We start from the raw sequence: 26,581 nt of genomic DNA on the forward strand, positions 1-26,581 counted from the left end.
TGATCTAAAGAAAGGTATACCCATGACTCCCAGGGATGCACAAACATGACACACTCCAGGCTGGGAAAGTCTGATCTAAAGAAAAAGAAATGTAATTATTAGCTGCAATGTCTGTATTTGCGTAGTCTATAACGTTTTCTTTACTAAGTCTAATATTATCACGCTTGAATTACTGTCATCCGTTTTTACTAGTGCGTCGCCGAACTGTTCTCATTGTACAGTACATGGCTCAACAAATACAAAACACCACGCATTGTAAAAATACTTTTATTTGACTGGAGATCAAGATGTTACTAGACGTTGCTTTAAACAGAGCAACATTGGTAGACCCACAGCTAACATCGAAACTAGAGCGCCACATTTTGAAAGTAATCTTCGTGCCCCAGTAATCTCGTAAGGTTCTAAAACTAAATATACCAGCTAGAACGAGTTTGTTTTAACATGAGACTTTGTCACTCTGATGCTGTGTACGGATTAATCTGTAGTGTAATTAATTAATTGCTACCTGGCATGTGTCAGACGATGCAGCAAGTATTTGCCACTTTGTTATTCACATTTGCATTTCATTTGTCCTAATTACTTGAATATATTTATTTTATTTTATTTATTTATTTTCCCTAACCCTATTAAAAACATAACAATAATTTTGTCTACACCAAATCTTTTGCCCTAGTGTTATTGTTGACTACCAGCCCCCCCCCCCTGTTTTTTTCCCCAACACACCACATTTTTTTTATCTCTTCCTATGGAATACAGATAAGTTAAACAATATTGTTTGCAAGAAATCATTCAATCACCCCCTCCCACCCTAATTCGTAATCCTTGTTTCCCCACTTACAGCTCAACAGTGGTGTCCAAGCGGTAGAGGTTCAAACACAATCAACTCTTATTTCTTACCACCTGATGTTGTAGTTACCCTCCAAGCGAGCAATGTATGGGCTTTCTTCCTCCCCAACTTTGGTATAACTGTGAGGGTGCTTTATATTGGGCCTTATACTTACATCAATAGAAAGTACTTTAACAGAGGGTCAGGGGACTACTTGCATGACCCTTGCTTACCATTCAAAGTCAATATTTAGGCATCACTGAAAGTCACCATTCAAAGTCACCCCATTCTAAGTCACAATTGAAAGTTGTCATAATAAATCACCATTCAAAGTCACCGTACAAAGTCACCGTATAATCACCGCATAAAGATTGAATAATGACTATTAAAACGGAAAATGTGTTCGCCTAGTATTACACTGTTAAGGCTGTAAAAGATCTTCTTTAAATGGTAATGGAAGCTCCAGTCATGCCGTTCTACGAGCCCATTCAATAAGTGAATTTTATTTAATCTTTTGACTTATTTCGGGACATACTTCAATTCAAGTGACTCTTTCAAAGTCAGCCCATCTGCCCATCTGAGTTCCAGCTCATCGGGTCTTTGCCCAAATGCCAATACAGCCAGTCTGCCCCTGCTTCTGACACTAAGTGTGAAAACACAACACAACTGACTTTGAAACTACTTGTTCATATAAAGTAGGAGAGAAGAAGAATAATTAAATATACTCATATACATTTCACGTTTACATTGTACATGACTAACTACAATCAAGCAACAATATAGAAGTATAATATAAAGTTGTACAATTCATGCTTGCATCATTAGACCAAAATATTTAGGCTAGGCCACAAATCCCATAATTCAACATTTTTAGTCAGCACTGAGGTTCAATATTTCTCAGTTCATGGTTTCATGGGAACTATAAAAAGTCGTTAAAAAAAGTATCAATTCTTAAAAGCGTAGCTACCAATTACAAAAATAAAAACAGTATAGGAGAAATAGAATTCAAAAACATAATACATTGTTTATATTTACAAAACTAATATATAGGCATGCACAGAGAAATCGTATACTATCTCTGTATATATTTCTAGACATTCAAGTTATATTTCAATAGCTCTTACGTATAATTTATTTTACGAGCACATTGAGGAAATGTATTCATTACTAAAACACATTATCAAGACACATTACCAAGACACCTATACATTATCTAAATCTATTGGCTATTCCAGATTTTCATAAATTTTAATTGCTATACAACTATATTAGTACTAGCAGTACACTCCCGCTAGGCCAGCTTGAATTGTTTATTATGACCGAAACACCCACTTTGTTTCTTTTTATTCGTTTAATTAAACGATCAACCTAAGAAACATTTTAGCCCGTCAATTAGTTTATAATAATGCACCCCCGACACACAAACGATCTCATATTTTGGGCTCGTTAATTCTATTATCACTTTTACTTATTCGACTAACAAAGAGTTAGTCCTTGGTACATTTTATGACTATTTTTTTTTTTTGCAATCTTTAATGTTAGAAGCAAGCAATGTACGGTATTATACCGCATACATACCATCAGTTTCAGGCCTAGAAAACGAAGAAATGTATTTCTCAGTGGTACTATGTACACGTGTCGCATTCCACAATCCCGTTCCCTTTTTCGCATTTATTTCGGTATTTTATTTTGGTATTTTGTTCTTTAAATAAAAAGAAATATTAATTTGGTTTTCTTTAATGTAATCGTTTATTTGATGACCTTACTAGAAACTAGCGACCTGACAAAAAATCTAGATTTAACTTTGTAGTGCTAATAGGTTCTTGTTTTTTATTTAGTCGGCGTCTAAAGGGATCCTCCGATTGATCACCACATTTTGAATCTGTTTATAGGATCTATGGTTAGTTTTAAACATTGTATCTGCATTATTTAATCATAAAAAAAAGAATCAAGACCTATATTTTTTATTCTATTAGAATTACTTTTTTTTTTGTTATTTTGATCGCGTCTAAAAAAGAAGAGAAAATGACGTAGGGCATATTAAAAGTAAAGAAGACTTTGGAAAGCAGAACAAAAATATTTAAATACGGAATTAGTGTAATACATTTTTAATTGCTTTAGATGTAGAATGGGCTTTTGGGGATATACTGAATATAAAATACAAAAGTTTGATAGAGATTGCAGTTTTTCGCGAATAGAAGTCGTCAAGTTTCGAATGTGTAAAAATCGGTTCTTAGCCTAGGAGGTAATAGGAACCTGTGTACGAAATTTCATGCGGATCCGTACGACAGTTTAAGAAATCTCGTGATCATTTTCGCGTATTTAAAGCATAACGCACCGGCAACGCCCGTTGATTTGGTTCCAGGCTATATAATGTTTATTGTGCCTTCGACCCCCCCTTCCTTTATAACTTGGACTGAGCCTGTAATTTCAAGTATTCCTTTTCCCTCCCTCCCCAACTCTCCGCCTTAACAAACAGTCTTTTCTGGACCACTATCTGGCTAAACTTCTGCTTGTCAGTTCTTTAGAAATATAGGATAGGCCTCTGTGATGGTTTTGGGCTGGTCTTTGTTTACTTCTTACAGCCATTACCCCTTCCAACCATATAGGTCCGCTCTATAACATTACCCAATCCAACCATATAGGCCCTCTCTATAACATTACCCCATCCAACCATATAGGCCCTCTCTATAACATTACCCCATCCAACCATATAGGCCCTCTCTACCCATCCAACCATATAGGCCCGCTCTATAACATTACCCCATCCAACCAAATAGGTTCGCTCTATAACATTACCCTTTCCAACCATATAGGCCCTCTCTATAACACTATCCCTTCCAACCATATAGGTTCGCTCTATAACACTATCCTTTCCAACCATATAGGTTCGCTCTGTAACACTACCCTTTCCAACCAAATAGGTTCGCTCTATAACACTATCCTTTCCAACCAAATAGGTTCGCTCTATAACACTACCCTTTCCAACCATATAGGTTCGCTCTATAACACTATCCTTTCCAACCATATAGGTTCGCTCTATAACACTATCCTTTCCAACCATATAGGTTCGCTCTATAACACTATCCTTTCCAACCATATAGGTTCGCTCTGTAACACTACCCTTTCCAACCAAATAGGTTCGCTCTGTAACACTATCCTTTCCAACCTAATAGGTCCGCTCTATAACACTATCCTTTCCAACCAAATAGGTTCGCTCTATAACACTATTCTTTCCAACCATATAGATCCGCTCTATAACACTATCCTTTCCAACCAAATAGGTTCGCTCTATAACACTATCCTTTCCAACCATATAGGTTCGCTCTGTAACACTACCCTTTCCAACCAAATAGGTTCGCTCTGTAACACTATCCTTTCCAACCATATAGGTTCGCTCTGTAACACTACCCTTTCCAACCAAATAGGTTCGCTCTGTAACACTATCCTTTCCAACCATATAGGTTCGCTCTGTAACACTACCCTTTCCAACCAAATAGGTTCGCTCTGTAACACTACCCTTTCCAACCAAATAGGTTCGCTCTGTAACACTACCCCTTCTAACCATATAGGTCCGCTCTGTAACACTACCCTTTCCAACCAAATAGGTTCGCTCTGTAACACTATCCTTTCCAACCATATAGGTTCGCTCTGTAACACTACCCTTTCCAACCAAATAGGTTCGCTCTGTAACACTATCCTTTCCAACCATATAGGTTCGCTCTGTAACACTACCCTTTCCAACCAAATAGGTTCGCTCTGTAACACTACCTTTTCCAACCAAATAGGTTCGCTCTGTAACACTACCCCTTCTAACCATATAGGTCCGCTCTGTAACACTACCCTTTCCAACCAAATAGGTTCGCTCTGTAGCACTATCCTTTCCAACCATATAGGTTCGCTCTGTAACACTACCCTTTCCAACCATATAGGTTCGCTCTGTAACACTACCCTTTCCAACCAAATAGGTTCGCTCTGTAACACTACCCTTTCCAACCAAATAGGTTCGCTCTGTAACACTACCCCTTCTAACCATATAGGTCCGCTCTGTAACACTACCCTTTCCAACCAAATAGGTTCGCTCTGTAACACTATCCTTTCCAACCATATAGGTTCGCTCTGTAACACTACCCTTTCCAACCAAATAGGTTCGCTCTGTAACACTATCCTTTCCAACCATATAGGTTCGCTCTGTAACACTACCCTTTCCAACCAAATAGGTTCGCTCTGTAACACTACCCTTTCCAACCAAATAGGTTCGCTCTGTAACACTACCCCTTCTAACCATATAGGTCCGCTCTATAACATTACCCCTTCTAACCATATAGGTCCGCTCTATAACACTACCCCTTCTAACCATATAGGTCCGCTCTATAACACTACCCCTTCTAACCATATAGGTCCGCTCTATAACACTACCCCTTCTAACCATATGGACCTACTTTGTACCCGTGAATTCGATTACCGGTATCACTTTTATTAATGTACGCACACAAAAAAAAAAGTTTCAATAGTGCTTACAAATAGAAGAACGTTTAATCGTGTACTTTCTATATGTCGGCTTTAAAAACCAGAGTGGCGCCGAAATCGTGAATACAAAATCGTTTTCGCGGAATCGATCGTGAAAGTTCTTTAATTATTATAGGCACACAGAAAGTAGAAATTTGTTTCATTTTTCTTAGTTTTTCGTCCATGGCAAGTGGGAGAATTAGTGATATGTCGATCCGTTAGTGAATCAGTTAGTGAATCAATCTGGGTATATAGGAATATAATATAGATTTCATAAGATACAAATGTTTGTAAAAAAAAATGTATGATTTCAATTGATATATTTTTAGATTTATATACATTTAGTATTGGACAATATGCAAATGTCAAAAACTATCATAAATTACTTGAAAATAAAATTTAAAATAAATAAAATAGTACATTCTTCTCTTGATCATTGTCCCAATCTATATCTACATTTAATCTGAGTCTGATTAAAGAATCATGAATTTACTAATTGGTTCAGCAAATTCTTAGCTTCCACGTATTGTCTTTCTTACTAAACATGCAACAGGCAGGTAGTCGAGTTGTAATGGCCTAAATCATGAATAATAATGAAATCGGCTTTTTCCTGAAACATTTCTAGCATCACATAACCAAAGGATTTGAAGAAATGGTTGCAAGTCGAGGTTAGAAGGCTTCCATGTATTCAACTTATTTATCCCCTCTTTCTCTTTCTGCAAAGACAAAAATGTCTCCTTTGTGTTCTGTTTTGAAGACAATAAAACCTTCATCCTGCAATCAAGTTTGTAGTCAGGACTCTAAAACATATCCTTTTAAGGCTATCAACCAAATTAAGAAGAAATCCCAATGTAGAAGAAATTCTAATTTAGAAGAAAGCCTAATTTAGAAGAAATCCTTATTTAGGAGAAAATGTAATTTAGAAGAAATCCTAATTTAGATGAGTCCTTAGAATTTTAGTTCCTTGGTTTCACAGACACTAGAAATGGTTTGTCTGGAATCAAAAGTCCCAAGTCCCTGAAAGTGGGTTCCGATCCCAGTTTCGGTTCCGTCCTGTCATTGAGCTCAAATCTCACCCTACGGACAGTCTGAGCAAGGGCCGACTTGAGCTGGAGGTACACCAACCGCATCCCGATGCACAGGTGCGGTCCGTATCCGAAAGGGATGAAGGTCATGGGGTCGCGTCCAGCCCTGTTCTCCTCGCTGAACCTGTCGGGGTCGAATCTTTCCGGGTCTGGGTAATATCTTGGGTCAGTTAGGATAGAGAAAATCGGTATAAGTACCGCGGCGCCCTTCGGTATGGTGACAGAGCCGTAAGTCTTAGTCTCCGCAGCTTGTCTGGAGATCATGGAGCTGGGAGGGTACAGCCGGAGTGTCTCATTGATAAACTGTTCCGTGTAAGTAAGCTGGGCCAGCTCTTCGTAACTGGGAGAGTCCGAATTCAGCACACTCTTGAGTTCCTCGTAAACTTTTTCCTAGCAGTAAATGAAAGAAGAGATGACGCTATGAACCTAATAGAAACCAAACATGACAGAAGTACAATTAGTGGATAATACGTGCACAATTATACATAACGATTGGTTTAAAAATACATAAATATGTTCGAACTATCAACGATTCCACTAAGTACCAAGAGATGTTAGAAACTAAAGACAACAAAGACAGCTAATATTGATCATTTTGACCAAGTATTGAGAATATCGATCTGGGATGCCTAAAAGTGGCTGCCTGGTCGTGCAGTTTTCGCGCTGGACAGTCGTTCGGACTTATCGATGGTCCCGAGTTCAAACCCTGCCCGCTCCCATCCCCCGTCGTCCTGCGGGAGGTTTGGACTAGGAAGTAAATTATCTTTAACTCTGAAGGGATATCCGAAACATGTAAAACAAAGTTTGATACATACGCAATATTTTAAAATGTGTGCAGTATGTTCAGAAGATTTATAAAGTTCGAACATACAAAGTTAACAATTACATAATGTGTGCAGCCGTCAGTTTAAAGCAAGATAGTTTCTATAATTAAATTGTAAATAAACTCAAATTTGGTAGTTGGATTAAATTTTAACATAATGTTAGAAAATCATTCAGTCAATATTGATGAATCACTCACTTGATATTCTGGGTACTTTGCCAAGGTGTAGAAACATGTGGCTAACACACCAGATGCTGTCTCGAACCCGGCAAATATTATAATCAACGACTGACCAAGCAGCTCTTCCTCGGACATAGCTTTGTCCAGCTGGGTGTCACTGGGCAGTCCACTGCAGGCTAATTTAGCCTCGGCTTCTTCTTCTTTAGTCCTCTCTTCTAAATACAAATGAACCAAACCAAAGTGTTAGTACATGTATTACTGAAGTCATTCAGCCGTGTTTCATCATTTCAACAAACATATATCTCGGTAATGAAAGTTTTGAGTTTCAAACCTGCTTAAAACTGTGATTCCTACTCTTATAAGTTTCCTAACTAAAAAAGAAAACCTATCACAAACAAAATATAATTTCTTTTGAAAAACTCCGCACTTACAACTATATTTCAATTGTGTAGAAGTTATTTCCCTTATTCAAAATCAAAACTAAATAATTAATTGACTAATTTGTTAATTTTTTAGTAGGTTAATGTTTTGCTGGGTACAATAAATAATAGTTTAAAGTTTCAACTTGATCTGAGAAAGGGTGTGGGAGAAATCCCATGTACAAATATTTGAACAGACAGACAGGAATGATATAAGCTTTGTATACATTCAATGTTTACTTAACTGTTTCTTTAATGTGTTGGAATTTCAAAATGTCTATTATGTATAGCGGTATACCATACCAGGAGTATAGGGGCCGGAAACAGAGAGATTCAAATAAGTGAATCAAGTTTGAACTCTCACCTTTATGTTCAGGCTTTCTGGCATTGATAAAATTTTGTAGAAGGTCTGAAGGTAACTTCTCACCCCTGCCCTCTGCCTCCTGTCTCACCTGGATAGACTTTCTCAAGGTGGAGGTGAAGTAGTTGTCAGCAGTTTCATCAAAGGCATCAAAGATCCTCCATTTGAAGGTCTTGCAACACACACACACAAGTTATACAAGTTTTGGACAAAAGATACTTTAAGAGTAGATTAGGAAATATATATCTTAAATAGTCTATGCTATTACCCAAATAGTTGTACATATGACAGAAACCGATGAGATGTATCATAATGAATGTCTATGGACATCACGCCAGGATGTTAGTAAGCAAGTTACAGATACTTTGGAGCTACACAGATAATAAAATTGTAAATTGAACACGCTACGGGAATGTTTATAATAGATTACTATCCTATGAACTAATTGCCGGTGAACCAATTGTCAGTGAGCCTAGTCAGGTGAACCGATTGTCAGTAAGCCTAGTCAGGTGAACCGATTGTCATGAACGATTGCCATGTCCCTTCGACAAATTACTGACTGTATTAAAGTTTGTATAAATTAAGTTCAGAAACCAAATAATTACCTTTAAGAAAAACAACCTCCACAGTACTCATTAAACAAGTTACCTTTATCCGGCCTCCCATATAGTGACACATTACAGAATGTAAAGATACAAGAGAATGAAGAAGCTTGAATGAAATTGTTGTGTCCACTTGAGTGAAGAAAAAGCTGACATTAAAGTTTGATTGTCGACAATAAGAAGGTTAGGATAGGTCTACTCTACCTACCAGGGCCGGTCCTAGCGATTGCGGGGCCCTATGCGAAACAGATTGCGCGGGGCCTATTCTGGGTAGGGATAAGGATATAAGTGAAAATTAAGATTTTGTATTAAAAAATTAATTCGTCTTTGCGTTGTATACATTCTTAACTAAGTACAAAATCACGATCAAATTAACTTTACTTTACGAGCCTTGTGTGTAGCGAAGTCATACAGTAGATCATCGAAATTCTGTTTCCTACAAAGATTACGTTCAATAGCAAGAATTGCCTCATTGTTCAGTCTCTCTTCGTGAATTTTTGACCTTAAGTAATTTTTGATTAATTTAAAACTCGAGAAACTTCTTTCACAAGATGTCACAGTTACAGTTCAAATCTCAGCTGCAACGAGTAAATTGCAGTGTTCACTATTCTGTTGAAACATTTTATCCTGTAGCCATCTTCAGCTTTTTGATGTATGAAGTTTTCCACAGATTTATCATACTGCCTTTTCCTTTGACTTTTGGCTGGAAAGATTGCAACAACATCCATGTTGCCAGCCAACTTCTTTTCGCTGTCACAAGAAGAAACAACAGGAAAAAACTTAAAACGTTCATACACAACCACAAGCTCTTTCACTTCAACCCTTATCTGAGAGATACCGATAACATCTGCTCGTTGTGACTTATGTCTGGAGTACAATCCAATATCACTGCATTCTTGATGTCTCGAAAGATATAATTCACAACAGCATCAGCTACTACAGTAATAAGTTCGTTTTGAATCTTCTTTCCCAAGTAACGATCATGAATTTCTGCATTGGTAACACGTCGAAGTTGTTCCCCCATTGCTGGATCAATCTTAGCGAGTAATTCTACTAGACCAGGAAATTCCCATTACTTGGCTCTTTAAGTCTTTCAATGGTCCCTCTGAAAACTAAATTGCGCTTCGCTAGAAATCGTACAATTGCAACTAGTCCAACGTTTAGCTTCAGACTAAAGCATCTCCTGGTGAACTTTGTCAATGCGTTTTTTTTTTACTTAGTCTTGCTCCAGCTTCACAGCAACTGATCATGGCGTCTAAATGCCTTTGCGATTTTTCATGCTCTGCTAGCCTTGTGGTACAGCTTTGCCACTGGTCAAATCCTTCATTTAAAAAGCAACTTTTTTGTTTTTCCAGTAGACGACAGTAGAAACAATTGATCTTGTCTGCTGACACAGAATATGTCAGCCAAGGACGCAAAACACTTTCACCATTACTCAGGTTTGGTTTGCAATGCACTTAAGAGAAATGTCTACCATCCTTATTTTTTGGAAAATTCTCCAAAGTAATCTCAGGTGGACCTTTTGTAATAAATAGACAATACAAGATCTTTCCATTTTTTTTCTAGACACATGGCAGGATAATCCAGATTTCTCAATGAATCGACCACATTTAGCTCATTATCTATAACTACATGTTGATCACTTATTACACTATTGCCTTCATTTCTTACAACATGCTGATCAGTTGTTAGTGTTACATCATTTTCTTCTTCTTTTACGACATTCACCACTTCAGGTTTTGCACTCTCCATAGACTCTGTTTCAGCTGTCTCACTAGAAGTGATTATGTTCTCATTTTCGGGTTTTGATCGTTTTAAAAACGTATTCTAGTTCTATTGGAACTTTCGTTTCGGTTAAAACTCGCACTATTATTATATTTTTATTTAAATATGAAAGCTGACAATGTTTTTTTTTTAATTCGCGTAAGATTTGTGTTTTCCATATACCGGTAACAATTTTTGTCTAATTTTCAGGAGATTTTAAAAATAATTTCCACGACTTTTCGTATATTTTGCATCATTATGCAATTACAGATATACTTAGCGCGGGGCCTATGAAAGCGCGGGCCCACTGCGGCCGCATAGGCTGAGGTGGCTTAAGACCGGCCCTGTTACCTACTCTATCTATTCTGTGCTTGCTCTCTGCAAACACTAGCATCTCTGTTCAACTACTGTCTATGTATTAGTCCTATCTATTGTAGTTGGAGGCTTTGATTTTCAAGTCTAAGATGGCTGGTTTTTAATGTTTCTGACAAACAAACAAACAAAAAAAAACTACTTCATACCTTGACCAGAAATTTCTGAACATTTGGAAACACCATAAACAGAATCAAAAGGAAGTTTAAGTTTTTACTCTGCAGTTTGAAAAACTTTTGGCAGTAGTGGATGAACTCATCGTTCTCGCCCCCTTGACAGTCGGAGCTGAGCCCGAAGGCCGACCTGGCTATAACTTCTCCAGTAAATTGTCCTGCATTGAGCTTCACAGGAACTAGCTTGTCTTTTCTGGCAAAGTCTTCCAAGACCTGGGCCAGTTTTTTAGCCCTCTCATCGATAATCTTGTAAATATGTTTCAGTTTTCCAGTGCTGAAATTTAAAAAAAAAAATAAAATAATTATACTTTAACTTTTCTACAAAATCAATAAGTGTTAATCTTAGAATTTTAATATGCTTTCGAATTACGTCTAATCAATACTAAGTTATTGCGTTGGAGGCAAATTTATGTTTAAAATGAATCTAATTAAAAGAGGATTCGGTCAAAATTTTTGTCTAAAATGGATGTTTGAATCATCAGTGCTTTCAGTATAAAGATGTTCTAATGTAAAACTAGTTTAAATTAAAAAAAAAAATGTTACAAAGAGAGTTTGTGTGGAAACAAAAGCTCAAAATCAGTCTCCGAAGTGATCCACTCAGGCAGGTAAAAGGGCAGGTTTTCAGCACAAATATCCGAATTTATGAACTACAAACTATTAACAACCACAACCCAATTTCTGTCGATATAAAAAAGAAGAGCCGAGTACGTTTTGAAAGTGTTGCTGATACTGTTGTATTGTTAGTTCAACAGTCGACGTGATACCACAGAATAGAGAGATATATTATTGTTATCACATTGTTAATAATCATATGTATTTAATGTACTGATGATAGAGAAGACCTATTTTAACGTGAGTCCGGTTTACATAATGTTATTGTAGAATGTAAACCTCCTTCAAGCCTCAATCTTGAATAGAATGTAGAATAAAACGTACTGCCTATTGATTGTTGTTTGAAATGTAAGTAGCTTGTATCATAGGATGTACTTGATTTACTTTAGTTATACAATTTTTTATACAATTATTTTAGAGAACTAAAAAAAAACGTTTGCATAAATGAGTCAAAATATACTAAAAATAAATTAACTCCCTTACGATACAGTTTCACTTTTTAGCGGCCCCCGAAAGGGGAAAAGACGCAATGTCTGTCAGTCCGACCGTCCGTCCTATTTAGATCTCGTAAACTAGAAAAGATATTGAAAATCCGACATCATAATATTTTAGACCTTTCAAAGTACTGATGCAACGGCTACTTTTTTCTTTTCTGAAAGTGAAAAATGTAATTTTTAAAATCAACTATGCAAGCAGTTTTTTTTTTTACATAAAAATACACCATTTTTACAACTATTCACTATTAATAGTAACAAACACAGGAGGCTACTTAGTAAGGGAGGCTACTATTTGCCATATTTTACAACACATTTATGCAAACAGTTTTAAATTTTTTGTCAAAAAAAAAAATTAAAATAATATAGAAAGACAAATGCTTAGCCCTCTGCACCAAAATCAGACTGATGCGCTCCCTGGTCATGGCCAGTATTTTATATGCTTGTGAGTTTTGGACGCTGACTGCAGAGCTAGAGAGAAGGATCCTAGCATTGGAATTGGGATACTACAGAAGGATCCTAGGTATCACGCTCATAGACCTCATAACAAACCAAGAGATCAGAGACAGGGTTACTACAGCGATCGGACTCCCATGATGACCTTCTTACTATTGTAAAGAAAAGCAAGCTTAAAATCTATGGCCATATTACAAGATCTTCGGGGCTCGCAAAGACCTTCCTTCAGGGAACAGTACCAGGAAAAAGAAGAAGAGGCAGAAAGAGAAAGCGATGGGAGGACAACATAAAAGAATGGACGGGCCTGCCATTGAAAGAGGTTCTAACAAGGCCAAAGACAGGGAGGAATGGAGAAAGACGGTCGATAGTCTTGCTTTGTGCACCAACGGTCCAACAGACTAAGGGATAAGTAAAGGTAAAGGTAAAAAATTGCTAAGTTATGTAAGTTCTGTCATACTAGCTACTACATTTATCAAAAGGATGGTTACTGTTTTTTTCAAAGAGAAAAAATCTATTTAATATGCATATGAGTGGAATGGCTGCCTGGTCGTGTGGTTTACGGACTGTCATTCAGATTTATGTATAGTCCCGGGTTCAAACCCTGCCCGCTCCCATCCCCGTCGTCCTGCGGGAGGTTTGGATAGTAAGTAATTATCTTCAACTCGGAAGGAACATTCGAAACATGTAAAACATTTTACAAACATTTTTACAAACATTTTTACAAACATAATTTAAACAACAAATAATTAGTAGTTTTTAGCGGCCCCCGTAAGGGAAAAAAGCCGCTATTAGGTTTGTGCAAAATGTCCGTCTGTCCGTCTGTCACACTCAGATCTCGAAAACTAGAAGAGATATGAAAAATATTATTTCATCATTAAATGTGGCTTGAAAAGTTTAGGTGCAACGGCTACTTTTGGTTTTCTAAAAGCAAACCGTTTAATTTATAAAATTAATTATGCAAGCGATTTTTTCATAAAAATACACCAATTCTAAAACAATTACGTAAATGTAAGGGAGGCAATGTTACAATATGCTAACAAGGATAGACAATGTTTGTGTATTTTCAGTATCACTAAGTCAAATATATTTTTAAAATGTACAAGAAACGTTTACAACAAATATAAATAATAGTTAACGATGTTTTTTCTGGTCAACTAGCTGTTAAAATTAAAAGAAAACATTTCTGTTTGTTTTTAAAGGCTAAAAATGCATTTTGTATGTAAATATCACGCACATTTTTTAATGGACTTTTTATGCAGCGATTTTCGTGCAGTAGCGTAACGTCGAGACATGGACAGGTGCTAAACCAATTCCTTAAACTTTTTAAAAAAATCAGATTTTATTTATTTTTTCTTTAGTGCCCCCATCCGAATAAAAGAATATTATTTTTGTGCGTTATGTCTGTTGGTCGTTCTGTCCGTCACGATTAGATTAAAAAAACTAGAACTCTAAAAGCTATTGAAAATCTAATTTACACTTTAATGTTCCTCCCGTAACATCTCAATAGTTTTAAGTATCTAAAAATTGATTGTTCCGGATTTTTTTGTGCAAAACTAATCAACCCCAACAAATGTTTTTTTGCTCTTCTAATTTATATTACATTCAATTTCCATGCTTAAACGTTGCAAAAACACATTATCAATATGTTGTTCCGTTTTTTATGTAAAAAGCATATTAATGCTAAATCAAAATCTCTATACTGACTTATATTTCATTAAGTGTAAAAATGTTCCGGATATTGTTTTATAAAACATGAATTATGCCTAATGATTGTTTGAAATCGCATAATTTACTAATATTATACTTATATTATTTGACAATGCGTCACTATAATTTGGTTATCAATATCAAATTGTTCCGTATTTTCATCTTTAAACAAATTTTAAAAATATCGACAATAGGTTGTTCAGGGCTTTAAAAAAAAGTAATTTACTAGAATTGATTACTGAAAATTACTTTTTAGACATTTAATTTTTTTTGCTAAAACATAACATAGAAGTTTTGTAATCGATAAAGAAAGTTCCGGATTTTGTTTCTTATAAATCGTCGCCAGAAATTTCCGAATTTATTTAAAAATCTACTAACGCCAAATTATTGTTTGAACTCCCTCTTCTAATTAATAAACAAATAATCTTCTCATTTACGAAATAATGTTTTTACGGATTTTTATGAAAAATATTTTAACTCACTACTCTCTTACAGTACATTTAACTTTCTACCTAAAACATTAAAAAATCTAATTATCGTTAATATTATTTCCGAATTTTAAGGAAAACAGAATCCAAACACCAAAGTAAGGTATGAAAATCTCTCCACATGGCTGTAGTACATCTAATTTTTATACGAGACCATCCAAAAAATTTAATTAACGGTATTTCATTTATCTGAAATTCTCTTCTTCTTTTACTATTTATACAAACATTCGGAACAATCTATTATATAAACTTTTCAATTGTGTTCATACCTACAAATTATTGCGATGTTTTGAAACGTAAAATAAAGGTTAATTTATTTTTAATAACTTTTAGTTGTTTTTTTTTATTTCAAGATGACGGACAGACCGACTGACAGACAAAACGCAAAAACAATGCGGCTTTGATCCTTTTTAAATAAATTCTATAAGAACTCAGTGCACCAATGTCTATGAACCCTCGTTAAATATCTCGTGTAAATAAAGACATTTTTTTTATGGTACCGGTACTAGCCTATTGTGAGGTAATGGAATTTTTTTTCTTTGACGTCATATGAATGGACTCTTTAAATGCAATGTTAAAAGAACGCACTCGGTGCACCAATGTCTATTAACCCTCGAAAAATTGCTTGTATTAATAAAAACATATTTTAGTCTAACTAAGTCGTGTGACGTAGTGTTTTTTTTTTCCTTTGACGTCATATGGAATGAATTCTTTAAATGAAATGCTAAAAGAACGCACTCGGTGCACCAAAGTCAATGAACACTCGGATAAATGGCTCGTATCGATGAAGGCGATTTTTAGTCTACCTAGGCCGTGTGACGTAGTGTTTTTTTTTCCTCTGACGTTATATGGAATTAATTCTTCAAATGAAATGAAAAAAGAACTCGGTATAGTAATGTTTATTAAGCCTCGTTATGTGACTCGCGTTTAAAAAAGGAATGATATCTTGATTTAGATCTAATCTAGATTTTTTAAACTAGATCTAGATTTTTATTACAGTATATCTAGATCTGGATTTATATTCTAATTAAAATTATTTTAGAGTCTATATCTAGAATTTGTAGATCTAGTTTAGACTAAAATAGACTAGATTAAGATGTAGAATTTCAATTTCTAAACTTAAAGTGTAAAAAAAAGTGTAGATTTTCATTTCCAAACGTTTTGATCAATATTGTAATGTTTTAATATACTAAAACTAATCTACTATTTTTTTATTTAATTTAAATTTAAATTTACGGCAAATGAATCTTTGAAACATTATTACTTTTGACCATCGGATGGCTGCCTGGTCGTGCGGTTTTCGCGCTAGACTGTCGTTCAGATTTATGGATGGTCCAGGGTTCAAACCCTGCCCGCTCCCATCCCCCGTCGTCCTGCGGGAGGTTTGGACTAGGAAGTAATTATCTTCAACTCTGAAGGAACATCCGAAACATGTAAAACATTTTACATCAAAATTAAATCACTTCTTGAATATTATTTGCGAATATGCAGATCCGAATGGGATCCGACTTCGACGAGGGCCGCCTCTGAGTTTGTGTAACACAAACTCTCTTTGTAATCTTGTTTTTTTTTTATATTATCGTGTGAACTGCAGGGAGAATAGTGATATATAACACCTAACTAAGAATTATTTATTTTTTTACGAAATGTTTGTTTTTTTATGAGGCTTTGAATAAGAGATTGACCCTATACATAACAATTAGATCAATTAGATAATCATTAGATGAAATCAGTTAGGGCCAGGTTCATATTTAACTTCACCTTCACTTTCACTTATACCTTGGTCTGCTGCACCGTTGGGGCACCACACAAGATCTGTCAACATTCTTTCTCCATTCTTATGTCATTTTCCTTTGATATAATTTCATTCTGATATTCTTTCTGAAAATATTGAAACCTGCCTTTTTACCTGTCTGGATCGACTACTTCGGGGGCCGATTTTGAGTTTGTTTCCAATTAAACAGTCCTTGTAGCCTTGTTGTTTGTTTTTTTACTATTAATAGTGAATGGTTAAAAAATGGTATACTTTTTTTTCTTGCATAAAAAAAAATACATACGTAGTTAATTTTAAATTTTACATACGTAGTTAATTTTAAAAAATTTTAAAAAACTAAATTTCTCTTTCAGAAAAGAAAGAATAGAACCAATAACTCACCTGTAGGCAGGTGTCACAATGTGCCTGACACGCCTCCAGTCCTGACCTTTCAGAAAGATCAAACTTCTCTCAACATGGGAGAGTGTCGCTGGTCCTCTGGGCCTGTCAATGAAGTTGCTGAAGTCCTTGACGAAGACTTCTCTTAAGATCTGCAAGTCTTTAGTCACCAGCATCATTTGCATGTTTTTAAGGCCCACTGTGTCTCCGTGTTCTTTGAGAAGCTGACCAAAGCCATCTCTTAATTGTAGAGAGAAAAAACATATTAGTAGTGTAAGTTGACGTCATCGCCACTTTCTAAAAGAATCAATATTGGGAAATACATTACATCAAGAGGATAACAAAGTGTTAATTGCGTTTTTTTTTTCCAATTTCTTCTTCTATAAAAATTATTAAATTAATAGTGGCAAAGTAGTATAAATAAAACAGTAAGCACTGAACAAGAGTTTTCCTTCTCCTAGGTGGGTGGCCAGCCAAAGTTAACGAGCCCCTACTTACTGGTTTAGGCGCCAGTTGCTAGCCAAACGTATCGGCACCATTTGTAGGCCTACATGCTCCGTGCTTAGCTTAATCCCTTAAAACACGATACAGGTATCTGGCAGTGTTCTGTAGGGTTTGCCTGTCTCCTTACAGAGCAAGACCCCAGCATGCACCAGTTCTATCTGTTCCAAGACTAATCGTAGCTTCAAATGTGTTTCTGAGCACCCTGCAGTCGTAGACGATGTGTTCTACTGTCTCGTCTTCCATTTGACAGTGTCGACATCTGGAATCGTGGTTCTCTCGGATTCTAGCGAAGTAGGCTACTATCGGACAGTGCCTCGTGCGAAAGCATGCTAAATTTGCCTTACCCTTTCTGAATAATAGCCAGCATTCGTCCTTCTTGTTTGCGCGTTTGAGAACCTTCCAGACTTCCCGTCCCGTGCTACAATGGTCCCAGCTATCGAACCACCTGGACTTGATCCATTTACGAATCCTGGCTTTTGCGCTCTCGTTATGTTAGCGGCTCCTTAGGTGCGTCTTAAAGATTTCCTAGCTTCGCCAAACTGTCGGCCTTCTCGTTTCCTTTGATTCCCCAATGTGAGGGAATCCATTGCATCACAATACGTACTTTATATCTTTTTGTTGTTCCCTAAGCACTCCACACATGTCTTTCCAGTTCGTCCCTTTCAGTTGCACCTTCCGTTCCTTTGAACTCATTAGCTGGGTAGCGGGGAGGGGGCTGGAGAAGAGGGAACAGTTGTGTGGACGACATCTTTCCAACCATAGCTAAAGCCCAGGCTATCATCTCATTTGTATGAGATGATCCCTAGGTGCTTCTCAACTGGAGGAGGCCTGACTAGATGTATAATTACACTATACTATAAAAATGTCTTTACCTTAAACGAGTGATGTAGGTGACAGATAGGTTGCCGTGCTTGACGCCATACTTCTCCCAGTTCTCATTGTCTACCAGCCTCTTGTAGACCACATACGCCACCACTGTGACTGCAGCTATGGTTGCATAGAAGAATGCATTGGATTGAACTTCAGCTTCTACCATTGTTTGAACTCTTCCAAAACTATTTCGCCTTGGGGAATCGTTTTTTAAACGCAACTATTGATCTGTTCTAAAGAATTATTGAAAGATTTAATAAGAATGATTTGGCGTGTGGTTGACTGTCATATATCTAATGGCTTTTATTTGGATTATTGATATGTCCAGTAGGAAATACTACCTGTATTATTATGGTCGTCCCGTAAGCCTGAATTTGCTTTTCCATTGCATAAACCATTTTAGATATTTTAGTGTATTTTTATATTTAATAAAACATTATCTATATAGAATAAGGTTTTTATTTAACACAATTTAAATTAAATAAGAAGAAGAAGAAGAAGAAGAAGAAAAAATAAAGAAACTTGAATAAGATTTTTTTGCAATTATGTTTTTAGCTTTTTAAACAAAATTGTGCACGCGCAGATTTTGTTTTATGTCTCGTATTCCCCTTATTACAGAGACACATTTTTTTTGCCCAGTGACTGACGTGTGATGGGTATAGTGATACAAATAGGAACACCCTCTTTCCGTCAGAAAAGTTGTAGAGAATACATGTAGATAATCTTTTTTTTTTACTCCACAAGGTTGGCATTGCTGGAAGTGGTAATGGATATAAGCACTCCACCATCTATATAATGCTTCCTAATGGTATGCATCTCAAACAGCCTCTGACAACCAGTCCAACTCCTGGCCTTCAAGAGTGGCTCAGATATTGAGTCGGACGGAACTGTTTTCAGTGGCGAAAGCGAGTAACAGGCGCCTAAACCAGTACGTTCGGCCAGGAGAGGCTCGTAAGCCATTGCTGGCTACACTCCTAGGAGAGGGAAAACTCTAATTCAAACCTCTGCTGCCTTGCTGCCATACCCAATCATAGGAAAGGTTTCGGAGCTCAACTTAGGTAGTTTGCAGCTCTCGGTGCTACACCCTGGCAGAGCCTGCAACGCCCGCTGCTGAACCCATACTGTATCGGCACTTGCCGCTCCCTTGAATACCTCAGCTGCGTGAAGAGGAGGGGACTGAGGTGTGGGCACATGGTTTCAACCACAGCTAATGCCCAGGCATTCTTCTCATTTCCAAGAGATGACCCATAGTCGCTTTGTGCCTGAAGGAGGCCATAACAATGTTTAATTAAATAATATTTAATACTAGCTTGAGGCGACATTCATTATGTAAGGTGGGAAACTAACGGATGTAATGAGATATTTGAAGCTAAACGACTAGTATTAAGAAATAAAACAGTCCACAGTATTGAGATCCAGTTCTAGCCCTGTGTATGGTAAGTGTTTAGAAAGCAGTTAGCTTTTCACTTAGCAACAGGAAAGGCCAGGTGGCCCTTCTGCAATGTGTTCAACTTATCAAGAAAGAAACAGAGAGAGGAGAGAGAGAGGAGAGAGAGAGAGAGAGAGAGAGAGGAGAGAGAGAGAGAGGAGAGAGAGAGAGAGAGAGAGGAGAGAGAGAGAGAGAGAGAGAGAGAGAGAGAGAGAGAGGAGAGAGAGAGGAGAGAGAGAGAGAGGAGAGAGAGAGAGAGAGAGAGAGAGACTCGAATTTAAAAATCATGGAAAATACATTTTTTTTGTCAGCTTCCACCTTCAATTCAATGTGCTGCATGTCCCACGCTTACAGCCAAATCAATATCTATATATTTAATAGCAACTGTGACAAGGTGAAACTATCGTGTTCTCTGTAGTATGGTCTAGATCTAGTTGACTCATAACAATTCTAACTTCATTTTGTTCATAACGATGAATTGACTCATAACAATTATAACTTCATTTTGTTCATAACGATGAATTGAATACACCACAAGTCGGACTCGCAGTTTGACGAAAGAGCTCGTATTTTGGCCTTCTTTTTTTCTAAAGGAAATTAACCTGTTAAACTGGCGTCAGTCAATTAATTTATTACCCCCACACACACACACACTGCCTTACTAATACTACTTCTAATAACTTATTTCACTTCCAAACAAAAGAGCTAAAAGCCATTACAATCACAAAACATTTCGATTCTTAATAAATAAATATATAAATAAGTAAATATATTGATCTAGAATTAGATCTAGAATCTAGATCTAGTCTAGGTCCACATTTTGAATTTAATAAACCATTTGATTTGATTTAATTTAATTTAACCCTAACCTTAACTTAGGCATTGTAAACCTTAAACTAGATTTAGACTAGACTCCTTTAAAAACTAAAATCAAGAACAGTCATCATGAAATTGCTCTGGCTATTTATCCTAATAATCACCAAATGCACACTAGCTGAACACAGAACTAGATCTACCTTTGTCAACACTAAACTTAAAAAGGAAACAACAGTCATAATCAATCATAACACTTTAGAACAATGCAACTTCAAAAATAACCTAACATACACATCTATAACATTAAAGAAGATTACCCATCACAAATGGAAGTTCTCAATCAGACACAGCAGAAATAAATACCTATCACTGTTAATATTAATGGCAGGAGATGTAGAGTCAAATCCAGGGCCTAGATCTAAAGATAGATGCAACATCTGCAAAAAAATATGCACCCTGAAACAGAAAGCCATTCAATGTGACACCTGCGATGAATGGTACCATGCATCATGTCTCCATATGAATACACCTGTGTATTATGCCTTAGGCAACAAAGACGCATCATGGCACTGTGTACCGTGTGGGTTACCTCAGTTTACATCAGGACTGTTTGATTCCTTTGATGCGGACACTTCTAACCCATACAACATCCTAAACACCATCCCGAACCAAACTCACCAACCACTAGCCAGATCCACTCCTGTTAAACCTAAATCTACTAAAATTAATACAACAGCCTCACTAAACAAACCTACTAAAGAAGTAATACCAAAATACCTTAAAACCTTAGTTATAAATTTTCAAAGCATTAGGAAAAAAACAGCAGACTTAGAAATTTTATTAGAATGTGAGAAACCAGACATAATTGCAGGAACAGAAACTTGACTGCATCCTGAAATTTATAATGCAGAAATTTTCAATAGTAATTATGAAATTTTTAGAAAAGATAGGGCTGATAATCATGGAGGAGTTCTTTTAGCAATAAAAAACACTCTTATAGCAGAAGAAATTACCTTACCTAACTCAAAAATGTAGAATCAACATTTTGTAAAATTAATACCACCTCAACATCCCTAATAATAGGCAGCATTTACAGACCACCAAATTCTAGTTTAGAATACATGCAGGAACTATGTAATCAGATTACTACACTTAAAGAGACAAATAAAAATGCAGTTTTTTGGATTATGGGTGATTTCAACCTACCTGATATAAATTGGAAAACACTAACCATAGATAAACACCAAAACCTTAAGGACATAAATGAGCTTTTCATAGAAACTTTACACAACCTAAGTTTAGATCAAATCATTAAAAAGCCAACTAGATTAAACAACACATTAAATCTCTTCTTAACCAACAGACCTGGATTAGTAGTTGATTATGAAATTATCCCTGGTCTATCAGACCATGAGATCATAAAAATACACAGTCAGATAAAAGCAGTAGCCAATACAAAACCCAAAAGAAAAATCTTACTCTGGAATAAATGTAACCTAACACAACTACACCAAGCTGCACTAAACTTTCAACAAACATTCTTATTAGAAAAAGACATTAACCAACCAGTCGATGACCTCTGGAATTTCATTAAAAACCATCTTAAAAGCATAATAGAAAATCACATACCAACTAAATACACACCAAACAAAATAAATAAATGCTGGTTTAATAATAGACTAAAGAAGCTTTGTAAACAGAAGGAAAACCTCTATAGAAAATTTAAAGAAACTAATGCAGAAAGAGTTTACAAAAAGTATATAAAAATTAAACACTTAACCCAAAAAGTAAGCAGACAGCTGCAGAGTGAATACATAAACAATGTAATATCTAAAGATAACAACAAAAACCTATGGTCATACATTAAGTCTAAGAAAATGGAAACAACAGGCGTAGCGCCATTAAAAGATGAACATAACATAATACATAATGATAATGAAACTAAAGCAAACATTCTAAACAAATACTTTGCATCAGCATTCTCAGCCCCAGGAGACAAAGACATATTACTGAATTTGAACCAAGTAGACAACATAGAAGATATAGTAGTACAAGAAAATGGAATTCAAAAACTATTAGCCAACACCAAACCAAATAAAGCTTCTGGACCTGATGGTATTCCAGCTAGATTACTCAAAGAACTAAGTAATGAGCTAGCCCCAGTGTTCAAAATACTCTTTCAGGCTTCACTTAACCAGGGCAGAGTACCAAAGGACTGGAAAGAAGCTAATGTCACCCCCCTATTTAAAAAAGGAGAAAAATCTGACCCAGGGAACTACAGACCAGTATCACTTACCAGCATCACATGTAAAATCCTAGAACACATAATATGTAGCAACATTATAAACCACTTAGACAAACATAATGTCCTCACACCATACCAACATGGCTTTAGGAAATATAGATCATGTGAAACACAACTAATAGGACTAATTGATGATTTTTCAAAAGGTTTAGATAATAGTGAACAAATAGATGCTATCTTACTAGATTTTTCTAAGGCTTTTGACAAAGTTCACCACCATAGTTTGCTTAAAAAATTAAAATATTTCGGCATTAATGGTCCACTGCATCAGTGGATTAAAGACTTTCTGATAGGGAGAGAACAAACTGTAATAATAAATGGCTCTAAATCAACACCGATAACAGTAAACTCAGGTGTACCTCAAGGTACAGTCTTGGGTCCACTACTATTTTTAATTTACATAAATGATTTACCAAATTGCATTAGTTCAGGAACAAAAGTCAGATTATTTGCAGACGATTGCATAATATATAGAACAATAAAAACAACACAAGACACAGATATTTTACAAAGAGAATTAGATGAATTACAGAAATGGGAATCAAATTGGAGCATGTCTTTCCACCCAGAAAAATGTCAGTTGTTAAGAGTAACAAAAAAACTAAAACAAATTAATTCCACTTATCTTATTCATGGCAAACCAGTATCACAGACTAAAAACGCAAAATACCTAGGTGTTATAATAAATGAAAAACTATCATGGAATCCACATATTGATGAAACTACAAAAAAATCAAACAAAGCATTAGGATTTATTAAAAGAAATTTCTATAAATCAAATAAGAACATAAAACTAAAATGTTACTTAACCTTGGTTAGGCCAATAATAGAATATGCATCCTCCGTTTGGGACCCCTCAACTCAAGAAAACATTAAGAAACTGGAACAGACACAAAATAGAGCAGTGAGATTCATAACAAACGAATATTCACATTTGACTAGAGTAACACCTTTAGTAAAATCACTAAATTTAGAAAGCCTTCAGGACAGAAGGCTCAAAAGTAAAGTAGCAATCATACATAAAACACTGAACCATAATCTTCAAATACAAAAACAAAATTTAATAAAATACTCTGAAAGACACAAAGATAAAGGCACATTCCTCGTCCCATATGCTAGGACAAATTTGTACAAATACTCCTTCTTCCCTAGTGCTATTAGAGCATGGAATGGGTTGCCTGAGCTAGCCAGGAAAACCAGTGACTTGGCAGAATTTAAGTCATTGGTTAATATGCATGACTAAATGCATGACGCGTAGGACGTAATCATCTTCTTTTTTGAAGTAACGTCTGTATTATATAAGATAAGAAGATAAGAAGATTCACGTGTTTTTTAAATCTCTTACAGGAATTTTTTTAAACCAAAAAAAAAATGTTTGCCTTCATAAAATCTAAAATTGCCCCAGAGATAATCTAACCTCTTCTAAACACTCACAGCTTGACAGGCTAAGCAATGAGTTAAGGTAAATATCTCCAGAGATAAAGGATCTTGTGTAGAGATCAAGTGATAGAAGGCGAACACATCTACCGGAGGGCTGGCTATTTCAATACTGCACAAAGACTTGAAATAAGATAAACAGTTGGATTGGAACACACCATCATATACCAACAGTTAGTTGAAACCTAGTCTGGAATCGATTTTATCTTAATGTCCATTTAGAGAGGTTTGGGAACCCAGGATATTGATAGTATCGATTCTAAATCCATTAGAGCTTCATGACATGATTAAACAACAAAATATTGGAGAGATACAACAGTGCTCTGTGTTGAAATGTCCAAGTGACTAGCACTAGAGGGTCTCTGTGTAACAGTTGGTCAGCAGTGAACACATGTATACTTCCTCTGCGGTGATGACGTCCATTCAACTTGAACGGGAAGGAGACCATGGGGAGCGATGTCAGTGTATCGCCTTAGTATCAAGCGTATTTAACTAGGATCAATGCTAGAACTGATTTTAGATTTGAATCATATGCATGTCCGTTGTATATGATATTCGTAAGTCAGACGCTAAATGTTATAAGAGGTAGATGTTATCAGACGCTAGATGTTATCAGACGCTAGATGTTATCAGACGCTAGATGTTAGTACATGAATAAAGCTGTTTTAACTAGTAGAGATACAATAAATATTGAGCTTCTTTGTTCCTTCAGTTCTCAGGCCCAAGTATGAAATGTATATCCAATGTTGTTTGATATCTCCACCACCCCTCCCGAAAAATAGTAATATGTACTAGTATGCAGTGTTGATGTAATATGTATGGTATTAGTGTCTGTTTGTAAGCTCTAAACAATTTCAATAAGGTAAATATAATTTCGCAGACATTATCGCGGTATGCAGAAGTACAATTATTCAGAAGTCCAGCATCCATTTGGTCAGATAACATATTGATCCAACATCGCTCTAAGTTAGCTTTGACCTTTCTATTCTTAGACTCATGACAAATACTTTCAACTAGAATTGAAATGTAGATATTGAAATAGAAAGAAATTAGGACCATTGGATTCCAAGTATAGTTGTTATATCTTGTGTTATCTAAACATTTGAAAACCTGCGATTAATGTTACTAATTAGGACTTAAAATTATGGGCTATTTAATCTAAATCTAAAAGCCACTATTCAGCTACTATGCTCTATATTACATCGTGTTACAGTATACATCAAACTTTGATACAAAAGTATATAGTTATGTTTGTCTTACATTACAGCTGAAGATTTTGTTTTTGTTTTCAGATCTTCCCTATTTCTATTATTTGATCAGAATTTTGTATTTTGTATTAATTATAGTCTCAAAATATTATCTCCCTTTGCTGTTTTCTTATCTTCTGTGTTATACATAGACCAAGTTGATGCCTACCAGCGCTACAATACAACCAATTCTTGTTTATTTTGTCATACTTTGTATATGAATCTATTGTTTTATTCCATTTAGTCGAGTTTACATATACGCTGGTGTACATCATGGTAGATAAACAACATGTTTTCTCTTATTATAAAAAATAATATTAATAATAACTGACATAAAATAAGAGAGAGAGAGAGAGAGAGAAAGAGAGAGAGAGAGAGAGAGAGAGAGAGAGAGAGAGTTCAAATCATTTGTTTGTAAACAAAACACACCCTACCGTTATGTGAGTTCTAATCTGCAGCTACACACATGTAGACCTTGTTGGCTGGATCAATCCATGAAAGACAAAATGTGATTTGATCCTTACCCCAAGTACACCGGTTGTTATATGCACAGGTCACTGAGGGAAAAAATACAGCGTACCCCGGTCCAGAACGTTGGTTTTTCTTTTCTAAAGCTTTCCCTGTTTTTCAAGACCATGTCAGTTCAATAGCTTATCTAGGTCAGTGGAGCAAGCTAGTTTCGAGCGAGTGGCCTTGCCTCCACACGACAACAGTGCTTTCATCACTGGGTGTTTTAAACTAAATCTGGATATTCAGGGCTAATTTTTAATTACATTAAAATGTTATATGCTTTCTAATTTCCTCAAGATGTGTTTATTTAGTATTGCTTCAGCTCTTCCCTTCTTCCAGTTAAAACCAAGGTGACGTTTGCTTTACTCTTTCCTAGATCACTAGAATTACATGACCTAGTTTTAAAACACCTAGATTCTGGGTATTTTTGAAAAAAAAAA

General features: G+C 35.9%; 2 protein-coding genes across 3 annotated transcripts; both read right to left on the reverse strand.

Moving 5' to 3' along the window:
- Nucleotides 1-251: 251 nt before the first annotated feature.
- On the reverse strand, nucleotides 252-5,258 carry LOC129927172 (uncharacterized). Its single transcript, XM_056034427.1, has 2 exons — nucleotides 4,140-5,258; nucleotides 252-3,995 (listed from the first exon to the last, which is right to left on the reverse strand). Exons 1-2 carry the CDS (start codon nucleotides 5,256-5,258, stop codon nucleotides 3,399-3,401), a joined length of 1,716 nt encoding a protein of 571 aa, XP_055890402.1. The 3' UTR covers nucleotides 252-3,398.
- Nucleotides 1,549-26,215, reverse strand: LOC106059589 (cytochrome P450 3A24-like). 2 transcript variants are annotated; one of them, XM_056034440.1, is made up of 7 exons: nucleotides 26,066-26,215; nucleotides 18,400-18,630; nucleotides 17,027-17,263; nucleotides 11,091-11,388; nucleotides 8,207-8,375; nucleotides 7,442-7,638; nucleotides 1,549-6,810 (listed from the first exon to the last, which is right to left on the reverse strand). In XM_056034440.1, exons 2-7 carry the CDS (start codon nucleotides 18,561-18,563, stop codon nucleotides 6,292-6,294), a joined length of 1,584 nt encoding a protein of 527 aa, XP_055890415.1. In that variant the 5' UTR covers nucleotides 18,564-18,630; nucleotides 26,066-26,215; the 3' UTR covers nucleotides 1,549-6,291. The 2 variants fall into 2 exon arrangements, with proteins under 2 accessions (XP_055890415.1, XP_055890416.1); XM_056034441.1 differs by having other exon boundaries at nucleotides 18,400-18,625; nucleotides 26,066-26,208.
- Between the last annotated feature and the right edge of the window lie 366 nt (nucleotides 26,216-26,581).

Source organism: Biomphalaria glabrata, chromosome 7 (genome assembly GCF_947242115.1).
Source record: "Biomphalaria glabrata chromosome 7, xgBioGlab47.1, whole genome shotgun sequence".
Lineage (NCBI taxonomy): Eukaryota > Metazoa > Mollusca > Gastropoda > Planorbidae > Biomphalaria > Biomphalaria glabrata.